Here is a 26,044-nt window from a genome sequence, read left to right as displayed (position 1 = left end):
GGTACCAAAAGACAACCTCCAAGATTTATACATAGGCAAGAGTGCAGCGCTATGAGAAAAACCAATAAAACATTTAAAATCTATAGCACGTAAAATGACAAATCAAAGTGCAAACATATAGGGCTAAAATGTAGGCAAGATATAGTTCTTATGATGTCACTACTGGCGTGACTTGATATGGTATAAGTGCTCAGTTCACAATCTCCCAGTAGGTGGAGTGAAGTGGAGGATCAGTCAGATCCCTGTTGAAACAAAGTGATAACCAAAGACGATATGTGGCAATATCCAAAATTGATATAAGATTGTGCACTCACCAGATGCACAATCAATATGCACATGTAAGAGATAACCCCTCTTAAGGTATGACTCCAGGACTCATCTGAAGCAAGTTCTGGTCTTTTCCTGTGTTGTGGACCCTCAGCTGTCAAGCATGGCTCTGTTCCCCTTTTAGACTTGGCTCTGTGGGTGGCTGGAAGCTCACCGAAGAGCCCCAGAGAAAAAAAAGGAGGCCACAATAGCGTGATGCTGCTTGAAAATGCGTATATTTATTCCATCCAGCAAAAGGGTATGATAACAAAATACTGACCAGACAAATCAAGTTGGCCGCCGGGACCCCAGTGGTGCCGGCGGCAATAAGACGTCACTGTACCGCAGTTCCTCTCGTACGCGTTTCGTGCAACCGCACTTATTCATAGGGGGTATGCTCACATAGTTACAGCAAGGCAAGGTTTCAGAGTCTCGCAGGACCCCTTCATCAGGCATGTGACCAAGCCAGGTCACGTCTGATGAAGGGGTCCTGTGAGACCCCGAAACGTTGCCTTGCTCACGTCTGATGAAGGGGTCCTGCGAGACTCCGAAACGTTGCCTCACTGTAACTATGTGATCGTGCATTAAAACTTTTGGACCCGTACTGGTGATCCCCGGTGTGCTGGTGACATTCTCCCTTGCTGATTCTGTTTGGTTCCAGCTGACGGTCGCTGCAGCACCCACTTATACACACAGCCATTTTTAACGCAGGAACGTGTGCGTTTGGATTGTACACTTGCAATTCGAAGGAGAGTGCGCACACTAGGCGGTGAAGGATCGTCCCTCTGGCTGTGATTGGTCCCTCTGTCGTGTGTTGGTTCACGGTTTTGAAGTTACACACACCGGTTTATGCTGGAATATATAGAGATTTTTCAGCTCTCTCGACTTTTTTTTGTCTGCGACTGGTTTTTTTGGACTTATTCCTGCTCATCATTTGGGATTTTTATGAATCATTTTTTTGCATTGATTGCATTGTTGTTTGTGACAATCCCTTTATTTCACATGCAGACCACCTACTGGTCACGATTTTCTTTGTTGCCACGTTTTTATTGGTAGTGTTACAGTCATGGCCGAAATTGTTGGCACCCTTGATATTTCTCCAGGAAATCATGTATTTCTCACGAAACGTATTGCATTAACACATGTTTTGCTATACACATGTTTATTCCCTTTGTGTGTATTGGGACAAAACAAAAAAAGGGAGGAAAGAAAGCAAATTCGACATAATGTCACACAAACCTCCAAAAATGGGCTGGACAAAAGTATTGGCACCCTTTCACAACTGCGGATAAATAAGAATGTTACAAGCATGTGATGCTCCTGTAAACTCACCTGGGGCAAGTAACAGGTGTGGGCAATATAGAAATCACACCTGAAAGCAGATAAAAAGGAGAGACGTTCACTTAACCTTTGCATTGTGTGTCTGTCTGTGCCACACTAAGCATGGACAACAGAAAGAGGAGACGAGAACTGTCTGAGGACCTGAGAACCAAAATTGTGGCAAAATATCAACAATCTCAAGGTTACAAGTCCATCTCCAGAGAACTAGATTTGCCTTTGTCCACAGTGCGCAACATTATCAAGAAGTTTGCAACCCATGGCACTGTAGCTAATCTCCCTGGTCGTGGACGGATGAGGAAAATTGATGAAAGATTGCAACGCAGAATAGTCCGGATGGTGGATAAGCAGCCCCAAACATGTTCCAAAGACATTCAAGCTGTCCTGCAGGCTCAGGGAGCATCAGTGTCAGCGCGAACTATCCGTCGACATTTAAATGAAATGAAACGCTATGGCAGGAGACCCAGGAGGACCCCACTGCTGACACAGAGACATAAAAAAGCAAGACTACAGTTTGCCAAAATGTACTTGAGTAAGCCAAAAGCCTTCTGGGAAAACGTCTTGTGGACAGATGAGACCAAGATAGAGCTTTTCGGTAAAGCACATCATTCTACTGTTTACCGAAAACGGAATGAGGCCTACAAAGAACAAAACACAGTACCTACGGTAAAATATGGTGGAGGTTCAATGATGTTTTGGGGTTGTTTTGCTGCCTCTGGCACTGGGTGCCTTGACTGTGTGCAAGGCATCATGAAATCTGAGGATTACCAAAGGATTTTGGGTCGCACTGTAGGGCCCAGTGTCAGAAAGCTGGGTTTGCGTCCAAGATCCTGGGTCTTCCAGCAGGACAATGACCCCAAACATACGTCAAAAAGCACTCAGAAATGGATGGCAAAGAAGCGCTGGAGAGTTCTGAAGTGGCCAGCAATGAGCCCAGATCTAAATCCCATTGAACACCTGTGGAGAGATCTTAAAATTGCTGTTGGGAAAAGGTGTCCTTCCAATAAGAGAGACCTGGAGCTGTTTGCAAAGGAAGAGTGGTCCAAAATTCCGGGTGAGAGGTGTCAGAAGCTTATTGATGGTTATAGGAAGCGACTGATTTCAGTTATGTTTTCCAAAGGGTGTGCAACCAAATATTAAGTTAAGGGTGCCAATACTTTTGTCCAGCCCATTTTTGGGGTTTTGTGTGACATTATGTCATATTTGCTTTTCTGCCTCTGTTTTATATTTGTTCCAATACATACAAAGGGAATAAACATGTGTATAGCAAAACATGTGTTAATGCAATACCTTTTTTGTGTGAAATACTTGATTTTCAGGAAAAATATCAAGGGTGCCAACAATTTCGGCCATGACTGTATATCCATTCACGGCACTTTTTTTTTTTGGTCATGTTTATTTTTTGTTGCTACATTTCTGTGATCACCTTTATATTCAACTTGTTTTTACTGAAATTTTTACAGATCACATGGTAGAAGAGAACAGGGTGAACAGTAGGTTCACAGATGTACATTTGTATAATTTTGAGGCTAAGTCTGTGATCACCTTTATATTGATTGATTTATTCACTGCACATTTGAGTTGTTTTGGGTTTTTTTTGTTGTGGTTTTATTTTAATATAGATCAGTGATATATCAGTTTTCTTTAAGTCACTTTATTGTTATTGCTGCAGTGCTTTATGTCATCGCATTTCAATACATTTTCATCATTTGCAATTTTTTTTACACTTGTTGTCTCTTTGGATGCACCACTTTTATATTTATTGCCACAGGATTTTTTATTGTGGTATTCACGTTTGTGTTAGTATTTGCACTCCTATGTATGGTTCACGGATTTTATGTTTATTGTTTTAATCACTGTGAAGTAGCACAGCACAACCTTTGTCACTTATTGTTGTCCACTAATTGATTATAACTAGGTGTTAGCAGCCACTTCCATTGACAGACAGTATTTTTTTCTTGGCAGCGCTGGAGGCCTCTCCCTCCTGTCACTGTAAGATCACGTACCAGCCCTTTCGAGGAGGAGAAATGCATGCCTTGGAGTATTTTTACTACAAGCCTGTTTTATTCAAGTTCTCGTGAGTGCAGAGCGAAGGATTCCACGGATGTCTTATTTACACATGGGGATGTCATTTCACTCTATTTAGGACTGCGGTTCATACGAATTGTGGGTGCAGCTTTTTATACCGCTGAGCACTCTTTGCACTGAAAGATATTAGATTAACCATTAGCCGCCCGGCCAATGGCCGTTTGGCGGCTTCAAATGTGTCCCTGCATTCCGGGTGCACGCCATTTGGCGTGCTCCCGCACATGCGCCGTTTGCGCTAATGCAGAGCGGCGCAGCAGTGCGATCTGTCACCGGCCGTGCACCTCGGACACGGCCGACGACAGATCCGAGTACCGGCTCCCGTTGCTGGTACCATGTGACCTGCTGTGACCAATCACAGCAGGTCACATGACAGTTGTATACAATGGATGGCTTCATTCATGATGCCATCCATTGTATACTAGTGCCTAGCTGTGAATGGTCACAGCTAATCACATGCACATGTCATGTGATTAGCTGTGACCAAATCACAGCTAAGCACAAAAAAACAAAAAAAAAAACCTGAATGAATCGATTTCATTCAGGTAAATGCTTGCTTATAGCAAAGTAATTCTTTGCTATAAGCAAATTGTGTAAAAAAATAAATAAATAAATAATACTGATCACTTCCCCAAAGTAGTACAATGTTACTATGGTAACATTGTACTACTTTGGTCATAGTAAAATCTGAAAAACAAATCTTAAAAAAAATTAAAAAAAAAATGTAATAAAAAATTAAATATAATAAAAAAATTAAAAAAAATATACATATTTTTTCATACTGTCACCAGTCAGTGTCCCTGTTCACCGCCATGCCAGTTATATGATGACGCTGTACTGCACTGGTGACAGTATGTAAAAAAAAAAAATAGTGAAAATAATTTTTTTAATTTTTTCATTTTCCGGAAAATTATGACAAAAAAATACAACTTCAAAAAACTTGCCATGCCTCTTATGAAGTACGTCGGACTGTCTACTCTGCAAAAAGGGGTCATTTGGGGGATATCTGTACTGTCCTGACATTGGGGGGATATCTGTACTATTCTGACATTCTTGGACCTCAAGAAATTAGATTGGCTGTCAGTACTTCAGGATTGATCAATAATCAGATCTATACCATAGTTTGTGAACTCTATAACTTTCCTACAAACTAAATAACACATCCTAATTTGGGTTATTTTCACCAAAGACATGTAGCAGAATACATCTCGGCCTAAATTTATGAAGAACAATTATTTATTTGTAAACTTTTATAACAGAAACAAAGAAAAATGTGGTTTTTTTTCAAAATTTTTGGTCTTTTTTTTGTTAATTTAGCAAAAAATAAAAACCCCAGCGATGATTAAATACCACCAAAAGAAAGCTCTAGTTATGTGAAGAAAATGATAAAATTTTAGTTTGGGTACAATGTTGTATGACCGCGCAATTGTCATTCAAAGTGTGAGAGTGCTGAAACCTGAAAAATGGCCTGGGCAGGAAGGTGTAAAATTGCACGGTATTGAAATGGTTAAGGACTTCCTATTCATTCATTTGGACTATAGAGTCACTACTATTTATGATTGCACATTACATATTGTTTTGTTACGTAGAAACATTTATGAGCTACAGTATCAGATTTTATATTGTTTTTTGATTTGCAGACACATATACTTAGCATCATTATTCAATTTATATAGCGCAGCACCTTTATTATGTTTATATAGAAATTACTACATATCCCAAATATCTGCTCATTATTGGGGATCCTCAGGAGGTTGTGACACTATTATTGCCATGTTGTTTGATTATACATTGCATACTGTGATATACAAAATATATTGCTATGATAACCAAGTGACTCATTGCTTTGCAAGACTGCTTGACAGCTTTGATGGGCGGTCACCTTGTGTAAAATACGATGCAATTAAAACGGTTTGGTTCACTGTATTTAAAGGATAAAATTCACCTTTCATAACATGTTACACCCATATTCAGGGTGTAACATGGACCAGCCCCCGCTCCCCAACTTTGACAGCTGGAGGGGGATCCCCCCGCTATCTACTTTTAAAAAAACGTGGTCGTGCTCTATGAATGGGGAAACTACAAGTCCTGGCAGCCTTAGTGAATGAACTACCACGGCACTATGAGCGCTGTTGTATTTCATGGATTCTCCCTATATCCATCACTACCAACAACACCACCATCAATCCCGCCCCGCAAGCCAAAGTCCTTGGCGTCATTCTGGACTCAAACCTCTCCTTCCAACCTCATGTCAAATCACTTACAAAACACATGCAGGCTCCACCTTCGCAACATCGCCAAAATACGCACCTTCCTTACCCCAGACACCATCAAACTACTCGTACACTCCCTGATTATCTCACGCCTCGACTACTGCAACTCCCTCCTCACCGGCCTACCCCAGTGCAGGCTCTCCCTGCTTCAGACCATCCTGAACTCGGCGGCTAGACTCATCCACCTTACCAACCGCTCCACCTCTGCCACCCCCCTCTGCCTATTCCTCCACTGGCTCCCTATCACCCAACGCATCAAATTCAAACTACTTACTCTGACCTACAAAGCCATTCACAACACTGCCCCTAACTACCTCACCAACCTGATTCCCAGGTATCACCCTACCCGTACCCTTCGCTTCTCACAGGACCTCCTTCTATCTTGCCCCCTGGTCTCCTCCTTTCCACGCACGTCTGCATGACTTCTCCAGGTCCTCCCCCATCCTCTGGAACTCACTACCCCAATCCATCAGACTGTCACCTTCCCTCCTCACCTTCAGGCGCTCCCTGAAAACCCATCTCTTCAGGGAAGCCTACCCCACCCTCACCTAACTGCCGTTCTCCTTCATTCCTCCTACCACTCCATCCCCCACAGCCATCTCCTCCTGTACCACTACCCCCTCCCTCCTAGATTGTAAGCTCGAAAGAGTAGGGCCCTCTAACCCCTCGTGTGCTGTTTGTAGTTGCTGTACTGTTTCATGTATTGTTCCCCCCCCCTCTATTGTACAGCGCTGAGCAAACCCTTTGGCGCTATATAAACTCGATGTAATGTAATAATAATCAGTATATCTGCTTGCCCGCACACCCCGTACAGGCAAGCCGACATACTGACAGGTCTGCTGATCGCTGGAGCAATGCATTACAGGCTCAGGCAACAAAAAATAATAAATTGTTTTTGTTTTGTTTTTTTGCAGATAAAAAAAATTGCAATGTGTATTTTTTATCAGAAAGGTGAACTAATTCTTTAACCCCTTGACGCCGACGTTAACACAAATATGCGGCCTCACAGAACTGGGCTTTTTTCCGTGGGGCCGCATATTTGCATACCTGTCTTTCTGCTGGGAATGCATCGCACTGTGCGCTCCCAGCACAAAGACCGGGGTGTCACCGAGACCCCCCCGGGTCCCATTCTAACAATTGTGACTCCTGATTCCAGGTCACATGATCGCTGTGATAGCCTCTGATTGGCTATCACAGTGATCAGTCACTGTACAGCCCGGCTCCTTGTTTTTTTTTTTCTTCTCTCTGTGAATGAAGTAGAGATACATTGTATCTCTCTAACTCCTGGAACAGAGGGGGAAAAAAGAGGGTTAAAAGAAAAAAGATAAATAAATATTAAAAAATAAAGAAAAAATACCTAGATTTTGCATTTTACATAGTTTTGATCTAGTTCAGTGCCAGGGTAAGTGTTTGGGTCAGGGTCAAAGGTCAAGGTAAAAATAAAAAAAAAATTGGTATTGGTGTCAGTGTGTTTTAAGTAAACAAAACTCAAAATGAGAACTAATGTTTCTGGGCTGTACTACAGGTACAAACAACAAATAACATATACATATACATATATGGTATCGCTGTGATCGTCAAGAGCTGGAAAATTTATTTTGGGTTGTTTTTTGGTGGTAGGTTATGGTAGTAACAAGAAACACACAGTAAAAAATATATATTTTTTTTAATTTAGCTATTTTGGCCCAGGTTTCTTTTGATAATATTAATAAAAAAAAAAAAAAAACCAAAAACAAATTAGGAGCTATCCATTACCATTTACCACCAAATGAAAGCCCAATTTGTCCTGGAAAAAAAAAAAAAACGCGGTATAATCCACCAGGATGTACAGAGTAGTTGTGATGATATGTACGGTTTTACTAACACATCTCAATGTTGCAAAATTGTGCTTAGGCATTTAGATTTGTTTTACCCTTAGGCGTGAAGGAGTTACGATAAGCAGTAAATGGCCTGGGTGAATCTAAAATGCTTTTATATCACGTATCCCTTTGGAATATTGGAAACGTATTTGTTGCAAAGAATCTTTATTGAAGAATTTATACATCCAACTATCAAAGATCTATAACTTTACTACAGCGTCTGTTAATTTTCCCTGCATGGCTGTGGTATTTTAATTGATTTTAAGTTGGGTACCTGAGTTACAATAAAGGTCATTTTGTATGTATTTTTTTCATTATCATAGATAAACCGATCATCCACCACTTCATGACCAGACACCTAATATGGAGTAGGTCCCTTTTTGCCACTACTGGATTGAGATCTGGAGAGTTTGAAGTCAACACCTCAAAGTCATTGTCGTGTTCTTCAAACCATTCTTGAACCAATGTTGTAGTGTGGCAGGCCACATTATACTGCTGAAAGAGGCTACAGCCATAAGAGGAATCCATTTCCTTGAAGGGGTGTACTTGGTCACCAGCAATGTTTAGGTAGGTGGTACATGCCAACTAACATCCACATGAATGACAGGACCCAACGTTTCCCAGCAGAACATTGCCCAAAGCATGTGTATTTAAAAAAAAATGAATACAGATCCATACATTCATGTTTAATTATCTGTATTAGTTTCTCCAATGAACCTCTAAAGAAATGTGAAGAACATCCACCTTTCTTCCTTGTTTCTATCTTCTCTGCTCCTCCCCTGACAGAAGCCCGATTTATTGAGTTCAGTTGTCACCACTCCCAGTTTAGAGTGGCCTGTAGGAAACGCTGTCAGTTTCTCGGTTTCACCCCCTCTGTCTTTTTAAGCAGGCTCAGCTAGATCTGCTACCTGGCAATGCAGCTTCACTGATTGCTAGGGCGTAGGCAGCCAGGCTGCCTGTGTCCTAGCAACTAAACACTGAGGCCTGGCTGCCTGCATCCTAGCAACCAATGAAGCTTGATCTCCAGGGGGGCAGATTCAAGATGGAGGGTATGAAACAGGGGAACTGCACACCACCTTCTCCCTGCATATCTAGTGACAGAGCTTGTCTTGAGGTCTGGTACCTGCCCATGGCATTCAATGTCATACATTGCTAATATAAATATCTGGCACCTTTCTAGATCCATGGTCAGACAGTGGTGGGGGGAGGGTGTGTACAGTTGGCCTTGCATCTCAGGAACATCACCACCTAGAACACGAGACAAAGTGCTACATGCCCTTTTGTGCTACATGCTGCGCACTTTCACACTGGCGGTAATGCTTACCACTCTCTGAAAAGTGACCAGCGATGGATGAAGGTCTTTCACTAAATGTTAGGTCTAAGATATGCATATTAGAATGTGCATGTGTGCATATTTGGGGGAGGGGAGCCATGGCTTTACCTTGCTCTGTTGCCCCTCTGATGTGGAAGGAGACCCGAGAAGGTGTCATGGTGCAGCCTTGTTGGAGGACTTCCCTGAAATGACAGGAAACCAGAGACATCACATAGCTGTCAGCACTAATATGTGTCAGAGTAAGAGTGAAAGTGAGGAAAGGTCTGTGACGCCAACCCCCCCCCCGAATCCGCCTCATTCCCACCACCAGTGACCCCAACACACAAGGGACCACCCCAGACACAGTATAGAACCCCTCCATCCCACATCAGTGACCCCAATACAATGCAGAGGGGACCCCTCCTCTCAGCCATGATATAGTCCCCCATCTCCCTACCAGTCTTACAGACAAGACACTCCAACCACAGGATAGGACCCTCCGATTGCACCACCAGATACCACAAAACAAAGGGAACCCCCCATTTCACCATTTAAGACCCCAGCAAAGAGGATACCTCAGAAACATTACAGACCCTCCCCCATCCCACCACCAGTGATCCCAACACAAGGAAGAGTCACGTGACAGACTATCCACCCATCCCAACACCAGTGACCCCCAACACAGGGTGGATCCCCCTCCCCCCCTTATCATCCCCCTCCATCCATGACCCCAACAGAATGGGCACCCCAGTGACATGACAGACCCTCCTCCATCCCACCACCAGTGAGCCCCAACATATTGAAAAGGTGACACCCACGTCATATGACAAAACCCCAACACTGAGAAGACACCACAGTCACATGACAGACCTCCCACCCCAACACCAGTGACTTCCAATACGGTGCAGAGGGGACACTGCAGTCCCAGGACCGTACCCCTCCCTGACACCAGTGACCCCACACAGAGTAGACCCCCATTCCCCACCACCAGTGACCCCAACAACGTGGACATCCCAGATCCTCCTCCATCCCACCACCAGTGACCCTCAACATGGGAGGGGGGGGGGGAGGGGGTTACCCAATTCACATGACAGAATTCCATCCTACTCCATAAGTGACCCCCCAACACAGGGTGGATTCCTCCATTCTACTCCATCAGTGACCCCCCCAACACAGGGTGGATCCCACCATCCTACTCCATCAGTGACCCCCCCAACACAGGGTGGATCCCTCCATCCTACTTCACCAGTGTCCCCAACACAGGGTGGATCCCACCATCCTACTCCATCAGTGACCCCCCCAACACAGGGTGGATCCCTCCATCCTACTTCACCAGTGTCCCCAACACAGGGTGGATCCCCCATCCTACTCCATCAATTACCACAACACAGGTTGGATCCCCTTGACAGAACCCCATCCTAATCCATCAGTGACCCCCAATACAGGGTGAATCCCTCCATCCTACTCCATCAGTGACCGAAACAACCCCAGGTCACATGTCAGAACCCCCTTCATCCCACCACCAGTGACCCCCAACATAGTGAGGAATACCACCCAAGTCACATGATAGAATCCCATCCTACTCAGTGACCCCAACACAGCGTGGATCCCCCCATCCTACTCGATCAGTAACCCCAACACAGGGTGGATTCCCCCCCATGTGAATTGGGTAACCCCCCCCCCTCCCCACTATGTTGAGGGTCACTGGTGGTGGGATGGAGGAGGGTCTGTTATGTGACTGAGATGTCCACATTGTTGGGGTCACTGGTAGTGGGGAATGTGGGTCTACTCTGTGTGGGGTCACTGGTGTCAGGATGGGGTACGGTCATGTGACTGGGGTGTCCCCTCTGAACTGTATTGGGAGCCAATGGTGTTAGGGTGGGGGGGAAGGTCTGTCATGTGACTGGGGTGTCTTTTCAGTGTTGGGGTAATGTCATATGACTTGGTTGTCACCTTTTCCTTATGTTGGTGGGTCACTGGTGGTGGGATGGAGGAGGGTCTGTCATGTGACTGGGGTGCCCACTCTTTTGGTGTCACTGATGGTGGGGAATCCACCCTGTATTGGGGGGGGATCAGTGGTGTCGGGATGGAGGAGGGTCTGTCATGTGAGTGGGGTGTGGCCTCTTCACCATGTTGGGGTCACTGGTGTTGGGGTGGGTGGAAGGTCTGTCATGTGACTGGGGTTTCCCCACTTCCTTGTGTTGGGGTCACTGGTGGTGGGATGGGGGGAGGGCTTGTAATGTGGCTGGGGTGTCCACTCTGTGCTGGGGTCTCTAAGGGTGAAATGGGGGGGCTTCCCTTCAGTGACCCCAACACAGGATGGATTCCCCCATCCTACTCAGTCAGTGACCCCAACAGCCCCAGTAACATGACAAGCCCCCCCATCCCACCACCAGTGACCCCCAACATAGTGAGGGGGGTACCCAAGTCACATGACAGAAACCCCCCACCAACTGTGACCCGACCCCCCAACAGTGCACAGGGGACACTTCAATCACATGATAAAAATTAACCCAACATTAGCAAACCCCAACACATGGTGCACCCCCCAGTCACATGAAAGGCCCTCCCCCCATCCCACCACCAATAACACCCAAATAAAAGAGGTGGAGACACCCCAGTCACATGACAGAAGACCCACACACACCAGTGACCCCCAAACAGTAGGTGGATCCCTCTAACATCAACCCCCATGAGGGACCCCAACATAGTGCAAAGGGGACACCCCAGTCACATGACAGAACCCCACCCTGACACCAGTGACCCCCAACACTAGGGCGACCCCTCTGATACATGATCCCACTACCAGTGACCCTAACATGGGACACCCCAGTTATGTGACAGAACCCCCCCAATCCCCAACTGTGACCCCCAACACAGAGGGGGCACTCCAATCACATAACGGAACACCCCAATCCTCACCAGTGACTACAGCAGTGCAGAGGGGACCTCCCCAGTCACATGACAGGACCCGCCCCTCCCCATCTCACATAATGGGACCCCCTCAGTCACATGACAGAACCCCCCCTCCCCATCAAACATATAGGGACCCCCCCAGTCACGACAGGACCCCCTCCCCACCACACATAGAGGGACCCCCCCAGTCATATGACAAAACCCCCCCTCCCCATCACACATAAAGGGTCTCCCCAGTCACATGACAGGACCCTCCCCATCACACATAAAGGGACCCCCCAGTCATGATAGAACCTCCTCTCCCCATCACACATAAAGGGACCCCCCAGTCACTTTACAGAACCCCCCCTCCCCATTACACATAAAGGGAACCCCCCAGACACATGACAGGAGCCCCCCTCCCCATTACACATAAAGGGACCCCCCAGTCACATGACAGAACCCCCCCTCCCCATTACACATAAAGGGAACCCCCCAGACACATGACAGGAGCCCCCCTCCCCATCACACATAGAGGGGACCCCCCAGACACATGACAGAACCCCCCCTCCCCATCACACATAAAGGAAACCCCCCAAGCACATGACAGGAGCCCCCCTCCCCATCACACATAAAGGGACTCCCCATCACACATAAAGGGACCCCCCAGTCACATGACAGGACCCCATCACACATAGAGGGGACCCCCCAGTCACATGACAGGACCCCCCTCACCATCACACATAGAGGGACCCCCCAGTCACATGATAGAACACCCCCCCTCCCCATCACGCATAGAGGGACCCCCCAACACTGAGTTGTCTGTGACACCCCCTTCCCCCAGCGCCGTTATTCTCTCACATCACCAAAGGCGGAGCCCCCTGACTCGTACGGAGCCGGTCCTCACAAACCGTCACTGACGTCCCTCTTCAAACCGGTCAGAACCGGCTCAGCTCACCGGAAGCACTGACAGCACACACACACTCACACACAGAGACTCTGCGGCGTACAGCCACGCCCGCCAATTCCGCAACGGCCAATCCCAACGCTGGCCGTCTTCCGCCAATGACAAGCCTGACGGAGGAAGCGGCGAGCACTGATTGGCTGTTCCGGGGAGCGCATGTGTTGATGTTTACGTGCAGGACGGGGGCGGAGTCAGAGGGTGTGGCTGTCCCTGATTTCCCGGGAGACCCCACAATGGTGACAACGTGTTCCTGGAAAGGTCCCCGGGGTGTTCTTAGAAATAAACACTGATAGAAGCAGAGAAGAGCTCTTATTTCTGGAGCAAATGGTGCTGCGGGGTCCCTCTAGTGCTGCCACCTCCTAGGCACTTATCATTATTATTCAGCATTTATATGGCGCTAACAGTTTACGCTGCAGGGCTTTACAACATGAGGGCAGACAGTACAATTGCAATACAAATTAATACAGGAGGGACCAGAGGCCCTGGTCATGAGCAGTGATGAGCTCAGGGTTTTTCAATGTGTGTTAAAAGGAAGGACTGAAGTTCTGATTGGCCAGTACTAGCCTTCTCCGATGATCATGTGACCATGTGCCTTGGCTTTGGGTCATGTGACTATTGTTGGATGCAGCCCGCAGCAACTTTTTCTTTTCTTTGGAAGAAAAGTATTTCTACTCTGTAAAGGTCTTTGTAAACCCAACTTTGTTCAATTCAGAAATGCTTTTATTTCTAGACAACCCTTCATGACCAAAGGTTCATCCTCTGGATCATGGGTTTGACTTCTTGAGCAAGGATTTAGGTTCTTGATTGAGGGTTTGATTTTCTGACAGATGCTATGACCTCTTGCCCAAGGGTTTGACCTTTTGACTGAGGGTTTATCTTCTGACCGAGGGTATGACTTTTCAGTGAAGGTATGATCACTTGACCGAGAGTCTTCTTGACCAAGGGTTTGACTTCTTCAGCAAGGGTTTAAGTTCTTGATTGAGGGTTTGATTTTCTGACAGAGGCTATGACCTCTTGACCAAGGGTTTGACCTTTTGACTGAGGGTTTAACTTCTTGACTGAGGATCTAATCTTCTGACCGAGGGTATGACTTTTCAGTGAAGGTATGATCACTTGACCGAGAGTCTTCTTGACTAAGGGTCTGACTTCTTCAGCAAGGGTTTAAGTTCTTGATTGAGGGTCTGATTTTCTGATCAAGGGTATGACTCCTTGACCAAGGATTTGACCTTTTGATTGTGGGTTTCAGTTCTTGATAGAGAGTTTAACTTCCTAATTAAAGGTTTAGCTTCTTGATTGAGGGTCTGATCTTCTGACCGAGGGTATGACTTCTTGACCAAGGGTTTGACCTTTTGATTGAGGGTTTGAGTTCTTGATAGAGAGTTCTTGATTAAGGGTTTAGCTTGATTGAGGGAATGACTTCTTGACCAAGGGTTTAACCTTGTGACTGGGGTTTGAGTTCTTGATAAAGGATTTAACTATTTAATTGATCTTCTGACCGAGGGTATGACTTTTTGAATGAAGGTATGATCCCTTGACTGAGAGTTTTACTCCTTGACTAAGGGTTTGACTTCTTGAGTGAGGATTTAACTTCTTGACTGAGGATTTGTTCTTCTGACCAAGGGTCTGACTTTTTGACTTGAGGTTTGATTTCTTGACTGAGGCTTTGACATTATGAATGAAGGTTAGACCTCCTGATTAAGGGTTTGACTTTTTTTTATAGAGGGTCTGACCTCTTGATCGAGGATTTAAGTTCTCGATTGAGGGTTTAATTTCTTGACTGAGGGTTTAGCTTCTTGATTGAGGGTCTGATCTGATGACCGAGGGTATGACTTCTTAAACAAGGGTTTGACCTCTTGACTGAGGGTTGGACTTCTTGAACGAGAGTATGATCTCTTCACCGAGAGTTTTACTTCTTTACCAAGGGTTTGACCTCATGACCAAGGGCTTGACTGAGGGTTTGACTTCTTGACCAAGGGTTTGACTTCATGACCAAGGGTTTGTTTGACCTCATGACCATGGGCTTGACTGAGGGTTTGATTTCTTGACCAAGGGTTTGACTTCATGACCAAGGATTTGACCTCTTGACCAAGGGTTTGACTTCTTGATCAAGGTTTCGACCTCTTGATCAAGGGTATGACCTCTTGACCAAGGGTTTTCTTCCTGAGCTAGGGTTAGATGTCTTGACCAAGGGTTTAACTTCTTGATTGAGGGCTTGACCTTTTGACTAAGGGTTTAACTTCTTGACCGAAGGTTTGACCTCTTGACAGATGGTTTGACTTCTTGAATATAGGTTGCACCTCTTGAGTTGCTGTGTGCTTTAAAAAAGCTCTATCATTTGAAGCAAGTTCTCACATTATATATACAGTCATGGCCGAAATTGTTGGCACCCTTGATATTTTTCCTGAAAATCAAGTATTTCACACAAAAAAGGTATTGCATTAACACATGTTTTGCTATACACATGTTTATTCCCTTTGTATGTATTGGAACAAATATAAAACAGAGGCAGAAAAGCAAATATGACATAATGTCACACAAAACCCCAAAAATGGGCTGGACAAAAGTATTGGCACCCTTAACTTAATATTTGGTTGCACACCCTTTGGAAAACATAACTGAAATCAGTCGCTTCCTATAACCATCAATAAGCTTCTGACACCTCTCACCCGGAATTTTGGACCACTCTTCCTTTGCAAACAGCTCCAGGTCTCTCTTATTGGAAGGACACCTTTTCCCAACAGCAATTTTAAGATCTCTCCACAGGTGTTCAATGGGATTTAGATCTGGGCTCATTGCTGGCCACTTCAGAACTCTCCAGCGCTTCTTTGCCATCCATTTCTGAGTGCTTTTTGACGTATGTTTGGGGTCATTGTCCTGCTGGAAGACCCAGGATCTTGGACGCAAACCCAGCTTTCTGACACTGGGCCCTACAGTGCGACCCAAAATCCTTTGGTAATCCTCAGATTTCATGATGCCTTGCACACAGTCAAGGCACCCAGTGCCAGAGGCAGCAAAACAACCCCAAAACATCATTGAACCTCCACCATATTTTACCGTAGGTACTGTGTTTTGTTCTTTGTAGGCCTCATTCCGTTTTCGGTAAACAGTAGAATGATGTGCTTTACCGAAAAGCTCTATCTTGGTCTCATCTGTCCACAAGACGTTTTCCCAGAAGGCTTTTGGCTTACTCAAGTACATTTTGGCAAACTGTAGTCTTGCTTTTTTATGTCTCTGTGTCAGCAGTGGGGTCCTCCTGGGTCTCCTGCCATAGCGTTTCATTTCATTTAAATGTCGACGGATAGTTCGCGCTGACACTGATGCTCCCTGAGCCTGCAGGACAGCTTGAATGTCTTTGGAACATGTTTGGGGCTGCTTATCCACCATCCGGACTATTCTGCGTTGCAATCTTTCATCAATTTTCCTCATCCGTCCACGACCAGGGAGATTAGCTACAGTGCCATGGGTTGCAAACTTCTTGATAATGTTGCGCACTGTGGACAAAGGCAAATCTAGTTCTCTGGAGATGGACTTGTAACCTTGAGATTGTTGATATTTTGCCACAATTTTGGTTCTCAGGTCCTCAGACAGTTCTCGTCTCCTCTTTCTGTTGTCCATGCTTAGTGTGGCACAGACAGACACACAATGCAAAGGTTAAGTGAACGTCTCTCCTTTTTATCTGCTTTCAGGTGTGATTTCTATATTGCCCACACCTGTTACTTGCCCCAGGTGAGTTTACAGGAGCATCACATGCTTGTAACATTCTTATTTATCCGCAGTTGTGAAAGGGTGCCAATACTTTTGTCCAGCCCATTTTTGGAGGTTTGTGTGACATTATGTCGAATTTGCTTTCTTTCCTCCCTTTTTTTGTTTTGTCCCAATACACACAAAGGGAATAAACATGTGTATAGCAAAACATGTGTTAATGCAATACGTTTCATGAGAAATACATGATTTCCTGGAGAAATATCAAGGGTGCCAACAATTTCGGCCATGACTGTATATGTATATATATATATATATATATATATATATATATATATATATACACAGTACACTGCTCAAAAAGTTTAAAGGAATACTTTATAATCAGAGTCTAGCATCAATCAATGACACTCCTGGGATATTGATCTGGTCAGGTAAGTAGCAGAGGGGGTTGTTCATCACTTTCAATTGCTTTGGTGTTAATGAAATTAACAGCAGGTGCACTAGATGGGCAACAATGAGATGATTCCCAAAACAGGAATGGTTTTACAGGTGGAAAATAAAAATATATAGAATCAATATAAAATATGGAGATGCATAAATCAGTCCAATATGTTCTGTGAAATCCCTGCACGTGACTTCCGTGATGAGGATTTGTAGTGTGATTGCACTCACCAGAAGCGCAATAATATTGCGCATGTATATAATTTATCCTCGGTGGTCATCTGGGCTCAGGTAAGGAAAAGGAATCATCTGGCACACTGACAGCATGCAAGGAATAACTCCAGACCTCACTCAAAAGACCCTCTCAGTACACAGGAACAGCTCCATAATACTTCTCCACCACAGTATAAAATAGCCAAAAAGTGGATGTTCTCCACCTTAAATGGCTCGCAAACACAAGCCACAAAACGAAAAATGCTGATAGTGTAGTATTTTTATTGGTAAAGCAAAAAGCGTGTATCCAAAAACAGCTTTCAGTACACTTACAGGGACAAAGATGGCTGCCAGGCTTCCATGCGGCCTCTGCGGCATGACATCAATGCGGCAAGGCTCCTTCTGACGCGTTTCATGCGCATGCATATTGTCAAAGGGATCCCTTGTTCCTGAGTACTGAGAGGGTCCTGTGAGTGAGGTCTGGAGTTATTCCTTGTATGCTGTCAGTGCGCCAGATGATTCCTTTTCCTTACCTGCGCCCAGATGACCACCGAGGATAAATTATATACATGTGCAATATTATTGCGCTTCTGGTGAGTGCAATCACACTACAAATCCTCATCACGGAAGTCACGTGCACAGATTTCACGGAACATATTGGAGTGATTTACGCATCTCCATATTTATATTGATTCTATATATTTTCATTGCTATTATTTGTAGGAATTATACACCAGTGTCACTATTGTTATCAAAGTCACTTTTTTTACGTCAATATATGATGGTACACTTTATGTTGCAATCACTTTAGCTCCACTTTGCGCTTCACGATATATCCATTTGTCACTTTATGATCTTCTATCACTGCATTATTTATTTATTAAGCCACTTTGGGGATACAGAGGTTCATCCTGAATGCCAGCTGCTTTTGTTCAATCAGGCGCTCGCTTGCCACTACTTTCCGATAATAAAAAATAGACATGTGCAGTTCGTTTCTTTCCAAATCAAAATGCAGAAGAAATTTTCATTATCCGGATGTATCCAAACTTCAGAATTACAATAGTAATGAATTTAACCCCTTCACGCCTAAGGGTAAAACAAATCTAAATGCCTAAGCACAATTCTGCAACGTTGGCGTGTGTTATTAAAACCGTACATATCATCAAAACTACTTTGTACATCCAGGTGGATTATACTGCGGTTTTTTCAGGACAAATTGGGCTCTCATTTGGTGGTAAATGGTAATGGATAGCTCCTGATTTTTTTTAAATATCAAACCACTGGCCCAAAATAGTAAAAAAAATCATTTTTTTTATTTAGCTGTGTGTTTCTTGTTACGACCATAACCTACCACCAAAGAACAACCCGAAATAAATTCTCCAGCTCTTGACGATCGCAGCGATACCATATATGTGTATGTTATTTGTTGTTTGTACCCGTAGCACAGCCCAGAAATAATAGTGCGCATTTTGTTTTTGTCTTTTTTTTTTACCTAAAACACACTGACATTAACACTAACTGCCACCAATTTTTTTTTAAATCCTGACCTTTGACCCAAACACTAACCCTGGCACTGGACTAGATCAAACCTTGATCTAGGTATTTTTCTTTATTTTTTATTTTAATATTTATCTTCTTTTTTTTTTTTTTACAAAAATTTGTTTTTCTCTCTATGCCAGGAGTTAGAGAGATACAATGTATCTCTTCTCCATTCATAGAGAGAGAAAAAAGCAAGGGGGTGGGTTGTACAGTGACTGATCACTATGATAGCCAATCAGAGGCTATCACAGCAAACATGTGACCCGGAATCGGGAGTCCCGTGTCCCGATCGTTAGAACAGGACCTGGGGCTCTCAGTGACACCGCAGTGTCCATTACTGCATCTGCGTGTCCACATTGTTCTATTTATGTGTAATCCTGTTGATGTAGTAATGTCATTGTGGATTCTGTAAGTACTGTTCCATTTTCTTTATTATCTTGATAATAAACGTTGTTTGGATTTAACCACTTCCCGTCCAGGCTGTTGTATATAAACGGCCGGACGGTGGCAGTGCAGGGTCGGGTGACCGTTTATAAACGGCCTCCCTGCACCCTGCTTGTGCGCGCTTCCTGGGAGCGTGCAGCACCGCGATCCGGTGCCCGCTGTGTTCTCCGGACACAGTGAAACACCAATCATCGTACGGGACCTCTGTACGAGGCCCTGATCATGTGATCAATGACTGGCTAATCAGTGATCACATGCAGAGTAGTAAGCAAGATTTCACTTGCTGACATCATTGCTTACTACTTGTGAAATCTGTGAATGATCACAGAGATCACATGGTACAGGGCTATTCACAACAGCCTTGTACCATGTGACAAGCTGTGACCAATCACAGCTCACTCAGTAGTTTTCAATGGCTGCAAGATAGAGAAGGAGAAATGATTGCTTTTACAGCTTTTATGGGTGTAAAAGCAATCAGTGTAAAAAAAAAATCTTCATCACCCCCCCACAAGTAGTACAGAGTCACCATGGTGACACTATACTGCTAGGGTGACAGTATGTAAAAAAAAACCCAAAAAAAACATAAATATAAAAAAATAAAAAAAATTGTTAAAAAAAAATGTTTAAAAATTATAATTTTTGGTTATAAACTAATTTGGGTTTTTGTTTTTACTAAAAAGATAATGGAATAAATTTTGGCCAAGATTTATGACGAAATACTATTTATTTGCAAAATTTTATAAGAAAAACTCTTAATTTTAAAAATTTTTGGACATTTTCATTTACATAGTAAAAAAAATAAAAATCCAAGTGGTGAATAAATATCACCAAAATAAAGCTTTATCTGTCTCAAAAAAATGCTAAAAAATTCATATGGGTACAGTGTTGCATGACCGCGCAATTGTCATTCAAAGTGTGATAGTTGAAAATTGACCTGGACGGGAAGGGGGTAAAAGTGTGCGGACTGGAAGTGGTTAAAAAAAGAATTAATGGCACCCGCCTGCAGGTCCCACATTCCTCTGTGTGAGTGGTGCGGCTGCAGGTATTTGTGCGGGTCCCGCAGCGACACCACCCGCACAGATGTGAACCAAGCCTTAGTGTTAGAATATAGCCATTTTCCGAAATTTTAATTTACAAAAGAATAAAATATAATAAAACAGAACAGAATAGAAAAAAGGAATAGAATACAGTAGAAAAAAAAGGAATAGAATAGTAAAGAATAGAAAAAATAGATTTGAATAGACTAGAATAAAACAGAATAAAATAGAAAATAAAGGAATAGAAAAGAGTAGATTACAATAAAAATAGAGTAAAAAAAAAAATAGCCATCTTCTGAAGTTCATATTTCTAAAAGAATATAATAAAACAGAATAAAGTAAAACAGAACAGAATGAATATAAAAGAACATAATAAAATAGAATAGAAAATAAAGGAATAGAAAAGAACACAATATAATAGAAAATAAAAGAACAGAATAGAAAATAAAAGAATAGATTAGAATAGAATAGAATAGAATAAAATAGACTATAACAGTCTTTCAAATAGAATAGAACCAGCTATTCTTCACAATGAATTCGGATTGATTCAATATTTTCAATTCACATTCGATTCGAATATTTTGAATTCATTGGAAAATTTCTAGTCAGGTTGAAAACCAATTTTTTTGTTCTGCACATGTCTAATAAAAAAAAAAAAAACAGCACATGAAATAGCCCTTATCACATTGTTTGTTTTTTTCCCCATTCACACAGAAGGAATGTACTTGGACTTCTTTATAATTAAACCCCTATGTGGTTTATTTATGCATCCACTGTAAACCGTGCTGGGTGGGAGGGGGGCCACCTGTGTAGCTGCCGTCAGTGCTGGTTGTATGAATGATCACGCCAAGGTCAGGGAAGAGGAATGGGGCAAAACATGGCCGTGTCACAGAGCTGTAACAGTAATACGCCAGCCTGTGGCTGGCTGCCACACAGAGGGTCACCAGAGGACACGTATTCCTGGAACTTGTTATGTTGCCTCGTCCTGGCTATCGAGGGATAGATTAACATCATTGACGCAAGAATGCAGAAAAAAATGAATGCGCTGGAACTATAGGCAGGTCAAGAGGAGGTCAATAGGATGATTACCCATCATTTCCTTCAGCTTATTAATTAACCTCTTCATAAAAATTACATTCACGATGACTGCAGACAGATTACACACAGCACTGGCACTTTTGATCGGTTTGTGAGTTCAGAAAAAAAAGAAACTTTTATTCTTTTATTATTTATTTTTACAACTAGAATACAAGTGCTCTGTCAAGCATACCCACATGGAAGAAAAATATATTTGAAATGCTACAATTTTGGCCATATTCAATATATTTCCACACACACACACTATATATATATATATATATATATATATATATATACACACATACATATACTGCACGTTGAAATGTGCTTTTATTACAAAATCTATGAAAAATATTTAAAAAAATACATCTCAAATGTACTGAATGTATTTAAATATACAAATCTACATTTTTGGAATGCATGTACAAATATATGTAAAAATATGGGCGGCACAGTGGCTTAGTGGTTAGCACATCTGCCTTTATTTCATCATCTTGTGTTGCGCTCCTTATTAAATTATAATGACAAAGTGAATATTATATTTCATAATGTTCAAATATAAAAAAGTTACCTGAACATAAATAATAATAAATTCATATATAAAATAATAACTTAATATATAAAAAAGTATAATATTAATCCATGGTGGCTATTTGTCACATACTGCTTGGCTCACAAGATATATACAGATTTGCTTGTGATAAAAATAGCACATCTGCCTTGCAGTAAAATGGGTCATGGGTTCAATTCCCAACCATGGCGCCTCCTGAATGGAGTTTGCATGTTCTTCCTGTGCCTGCGTGGGTTTCCTCCTGGTGCTCCTGTTTCCCTCCAAAGACATGCTGGTAGGTTAATTGGCTCCTGTCTAAATTGGCCCTAGTATGTGTATGTATGAATGTGAATTAGGGACCTTAGATTGTACGCCCCTTGAGGGTTAGGGACTGATGTGAATGTGCAATATATATATGTAAAGCGCGGAGTAAATTGCCAGCGCTATATAAGTACCTGAAATAAATAAAATATATGTTAAAATAACTTTTTTATATGTTAAAAAAAATCTGAAGAATATATTTAAAAAAATAATTTTTTATTTTTTTATGCTTTTTCCTTCTGTTTTCACCTGGTAATCTGGCCAGTAACACATCTCCTGTATTAGAGCGCCCCCACGCTGCACACCTTTTTAAAAATACATATTTTTAAAATATATTCTTCAGATTTTTTTTAACATGTAAAAAAGTCATTTTAACATATATTTTTACATATATTATCAAATGCATTCCAAAAATGTAGATTTGTATTTTAAAAGACATACAGTATATTAGAAATGTAATGTATTTTTCAAAATATACTTCATATATTTTGTAATAAAAATGCATTTCAACATGCAGTATGCACATATATATATATATATATACAGTTGCAAGAAAAAGTATGTGAACCCCTTGGGATTACGTGGAGTTTTGCATGAATTGGGCATAAAATGTGCTCTGAACGTCATCTAAGTCACAACAATAGAAGAACACAGTCTGCTGAACATAATACTACACAAACATAAGATGTTGCCATGGTTTAATTGCACATAACATGTAAACATTCACAGTGCAGGGAGGAAAAAGGATGTGAGGCCCTAGCTTAATGACTTCTCCCAGAGCTAATTGGAGCCAGGAGTGAGCCAACCTTGACTCCAATCAGTGTGATGATATTGGATGTGTTGCTGACAGCTGTCCTGTCCTTAAAAAACACACACCTGTTTTGGGTTTACTGGTTTCAAGAAGCACTGTTTGATGTGAACCATGCCTCGCAGAAAAGAGCTCTCAGAAGACCTACGATCAAGAATTGTTGACTTGCATGAAGCTGGAAAGGGTTACAAAGGTATCTCCAAAAGCCTTGATGCTCATGTGTCCATGGTAAGACAGACTGTCTACAAATGGAGAAAGTTTAGCACTGTTGCTACTCTCCCTAGGCGTGGTCGCCCTGTAAAAATGACTGCAAGAGCACAGCACAGAATGCTGCATGAGGTAAAGAAGAATCCCAGAGTGTCAGCTAAAGACCTACAGAAATCTCTGGCACATGCTAACATTTTTGTTGACACATCTACAATAAGGAAAACATTAAACAAGAATGGAGTACATGGGAGGACACCACGGAGGAAGCCATTGCTGTCCAAAAAGAATATTGCAGCACGTTTGAAGTTTGCAAAAGAGCACCTAGATGTTCCACGGCACTACTGGCAAAATATACTGTGGACAGATGAAACCAAGATTGAGTTGTTTGGGAAGAACACACAACACTATGTGTGGAGAAAAAAAGGCAAAGCTCACCAACATCAAAACCTCATCCCCACTGTAAAACATGGCGGAGGGAGCATCATGGTTTGGGGCTGCTTTGCTGCCTCAGGGCCTGGACGGATTGTTGTCATTGATGGGAAAATGAATTCCAGAGTTTATCAAGACATTTTACAGGAAAACGTACGACCATCTGTCCGCCAACTGAAGCTCCGCAGAGGATGGGTGATGCAACAGGACAATGACCCAAAGCATACAAGTAATTCAACAAAATAATGGCTGTAACAGCACAGAATACGCCTTCTGGAGTGGCCCAGTCAGAGTCCTGACCTCAACCCGATTGAAATGCTGTGGCATGACCTTAAGAGAGCGATTCACACCAGACATCCCAAGAATATTGCTACACTGAAACAGTTTTGTGAAGAGGAGTGGTCCAAAATGACTCCAGATCGTTGTGCAGGTCTGATCTGCAACTACAGGAAACGTTTGGTTGAGGTTATTGCTGCCAAAGGAGGGTCAACCAGTTACTAAGTCCAAAGGTTCACATACTTTTTCCTCCCTGCACTGTGAATGTTTACATGTTATGTGCAATTAAACCATGGCAACATCTAATGTTTGTGTAGTATTATGTTCAGCAAACTGTGTTCTTCTATTGTTGTGACTTAGATGACGTTCAGAGAACATTTTATGCCCAATTCATGCAAAACTCCACGTAATCCCAAGGGGTTCACATACTTTTTCTTGCAACTGTATATATTGAATATGGCCAAAATTGCAGCATTTCAAATGTATGTCAATATATTTGGGAAGAATGTTTTTAAAATATATTTGAAATATATTTTTCTTTCGTATGGATAGATTTAATTTTAGAAATGGGTGTAGGTTTCTATATAATCATATTGGTAAAAGGCCACCCGAGAAAGTTATATTAGTTATACTGTGTGTAGATAGAAAAGTGAGCGCACTCCAGTAAGCTGCAAATGCACAAAAAGGAACCACAAACCCTTCCAACTAAAATAGACAAAATAAAAGTGCAGCGCTAAAAACAATATCCTTATAGCAATTTAAAATGGGAAAATATAATTGTCCAATGCGGTGATATCAGATGTGGTAAACAGTTCAATTTATGAGGAACTTCCAGAAAAACATTAGTGTAATCCAATCCAATACCAAAGGGGTAGATAGATTGCCCGCGAGTCCCCATACCTCAGCCCCAGCATTTTTAGGTTCTGTGTGAATCCAAGGAGCAGTGTGATCCGACCAGACCAGTATCGCCTTATCACTGACGGACCATCTGGGTACTATTAAGCAGCCCCTACATGAGACCTCGGCTACATGAGACCTGTACATGCGCATTGAGATTGCGCTTCCGGTAAGCGGGCAATCTATCTACCCCTTTGGTATTGGATTGGATTACACTAATGTTTTTCTGGAAGTTCCTCATAAATTGAATTGTTACCACATCTGATATCACCGCATTGGACAATTATATTTTCCCATTTTAAATTGCTATAAGGATATTGTTTTTAGCGCTGAACTTTTATATTTTCTATATTAGTTATATTGTAGATGGACTTAGTCTTCCTTTGGCACCTTATATGTCTTGGATACCCCAATAGCGATATATATCCGTGCCATTATGGACAACTTTTCTCATGCATTTCTGTATCAGCTTTGCAGTTGATCTGTTTCTTGTAACTCTGAGCCTGTGGGTCACAAGTCAGCAGCAAAGCTGTTCTGCTACTTGTATGTAGCACTTCCCTCTTGAGGGCCGCTGGATTGGTTTTGGGTCCCTCTAAGCTCTGCACAGCAGAGCAACACACATTTTCCTCACTTGCACACTTGGGATCAGTAATACATCCTTGAGCTGGTTTTTAGTTGTTTTTATTAAGGGGTTAACAGCTTGGATGGGGTCTGGAAGTATATGGGATAAGGAACTACAAACTTGAAGACAAACTTCTTAGCAACTATACTGTACAAGAAAAAGTGGATCAAAAATAGCAACTGCCTTTCTTAAGGAGCACTAAAATCCCCTTGGTGTACCTCCTCAGACCCCAGATGAATCCTCCTCTTCACCCAGCTGCACTCAGGGTATCCCTGGGCAAGGGATTCCAAGATCTACAAGTTACATAGTTCCAGATGAGAACTAGTTGGATATTTCACCTGAATGCCCTCTCCCTTTATTGGGCCCAAAGGGTGTAGGAGTGCTTACACTATCCTGTCCTGTCAGCATGGTGGGTTGGTAGCTGCTTTCAGGCCTTTCGCTGG

The 26,044-nt window shown here is 42.7% G+C and overlaps 1 protein-coding gene across 2 annotated transcripts in view; it reads right to left on the bottom strand.

Annotated features, from left to right (window-relative positions):
- Nucleotides 1-13,069, bottom strand: part of GPCPD1 (glycerophosphocholine phosphodiesterase 1) — a 103,089-nt gene extending 90,020 nt beyond the window's left edge. For both annotated transcript variants that reach the window (XM_089665506.1, XM_089665507.1), the window contains exons 1-2: nucleotides 12,930-13,069; nucleotides 9,303-9,376 (exon numbers count right to left, since the gene is read on the bottom strand). In XM_089665506.1, coding sequence (XP_089521632.1) covers nucleotides 9,303-9,376; nucleotides 12,930-12,931 — 76 coding nt within the window. In that variant the 5' untranslated portion in view covers nucleotides 12,932-13,069. The remainder of the gene's footprint in view (nucleotides 1-9,302; nucleotides 9,377-12,929) is intronic.
- Nucleotides 13,070-26,044: the final 12,975 nt, after the last annotated feature.

Source organism: Staurois parvus, unplaced genomic scaffold, assembly GCF_062004578.1.
Source record: "Staurois parvus isolate SC_StPar_1 unplaced genomic scaffold, SC_StPar_1.0 ptg002222l, whole genome shotgun sequence".
Taxonomy (NCBI): domain Eukaryota; kingdom Metazoa; phylum Chordata; class Amphibia; order Anura; family Ranidae; genus Staurois; species Staurois parvus.
This window is presented reverse-complemented; position numbering and strand designations above follow the sequence as displayed.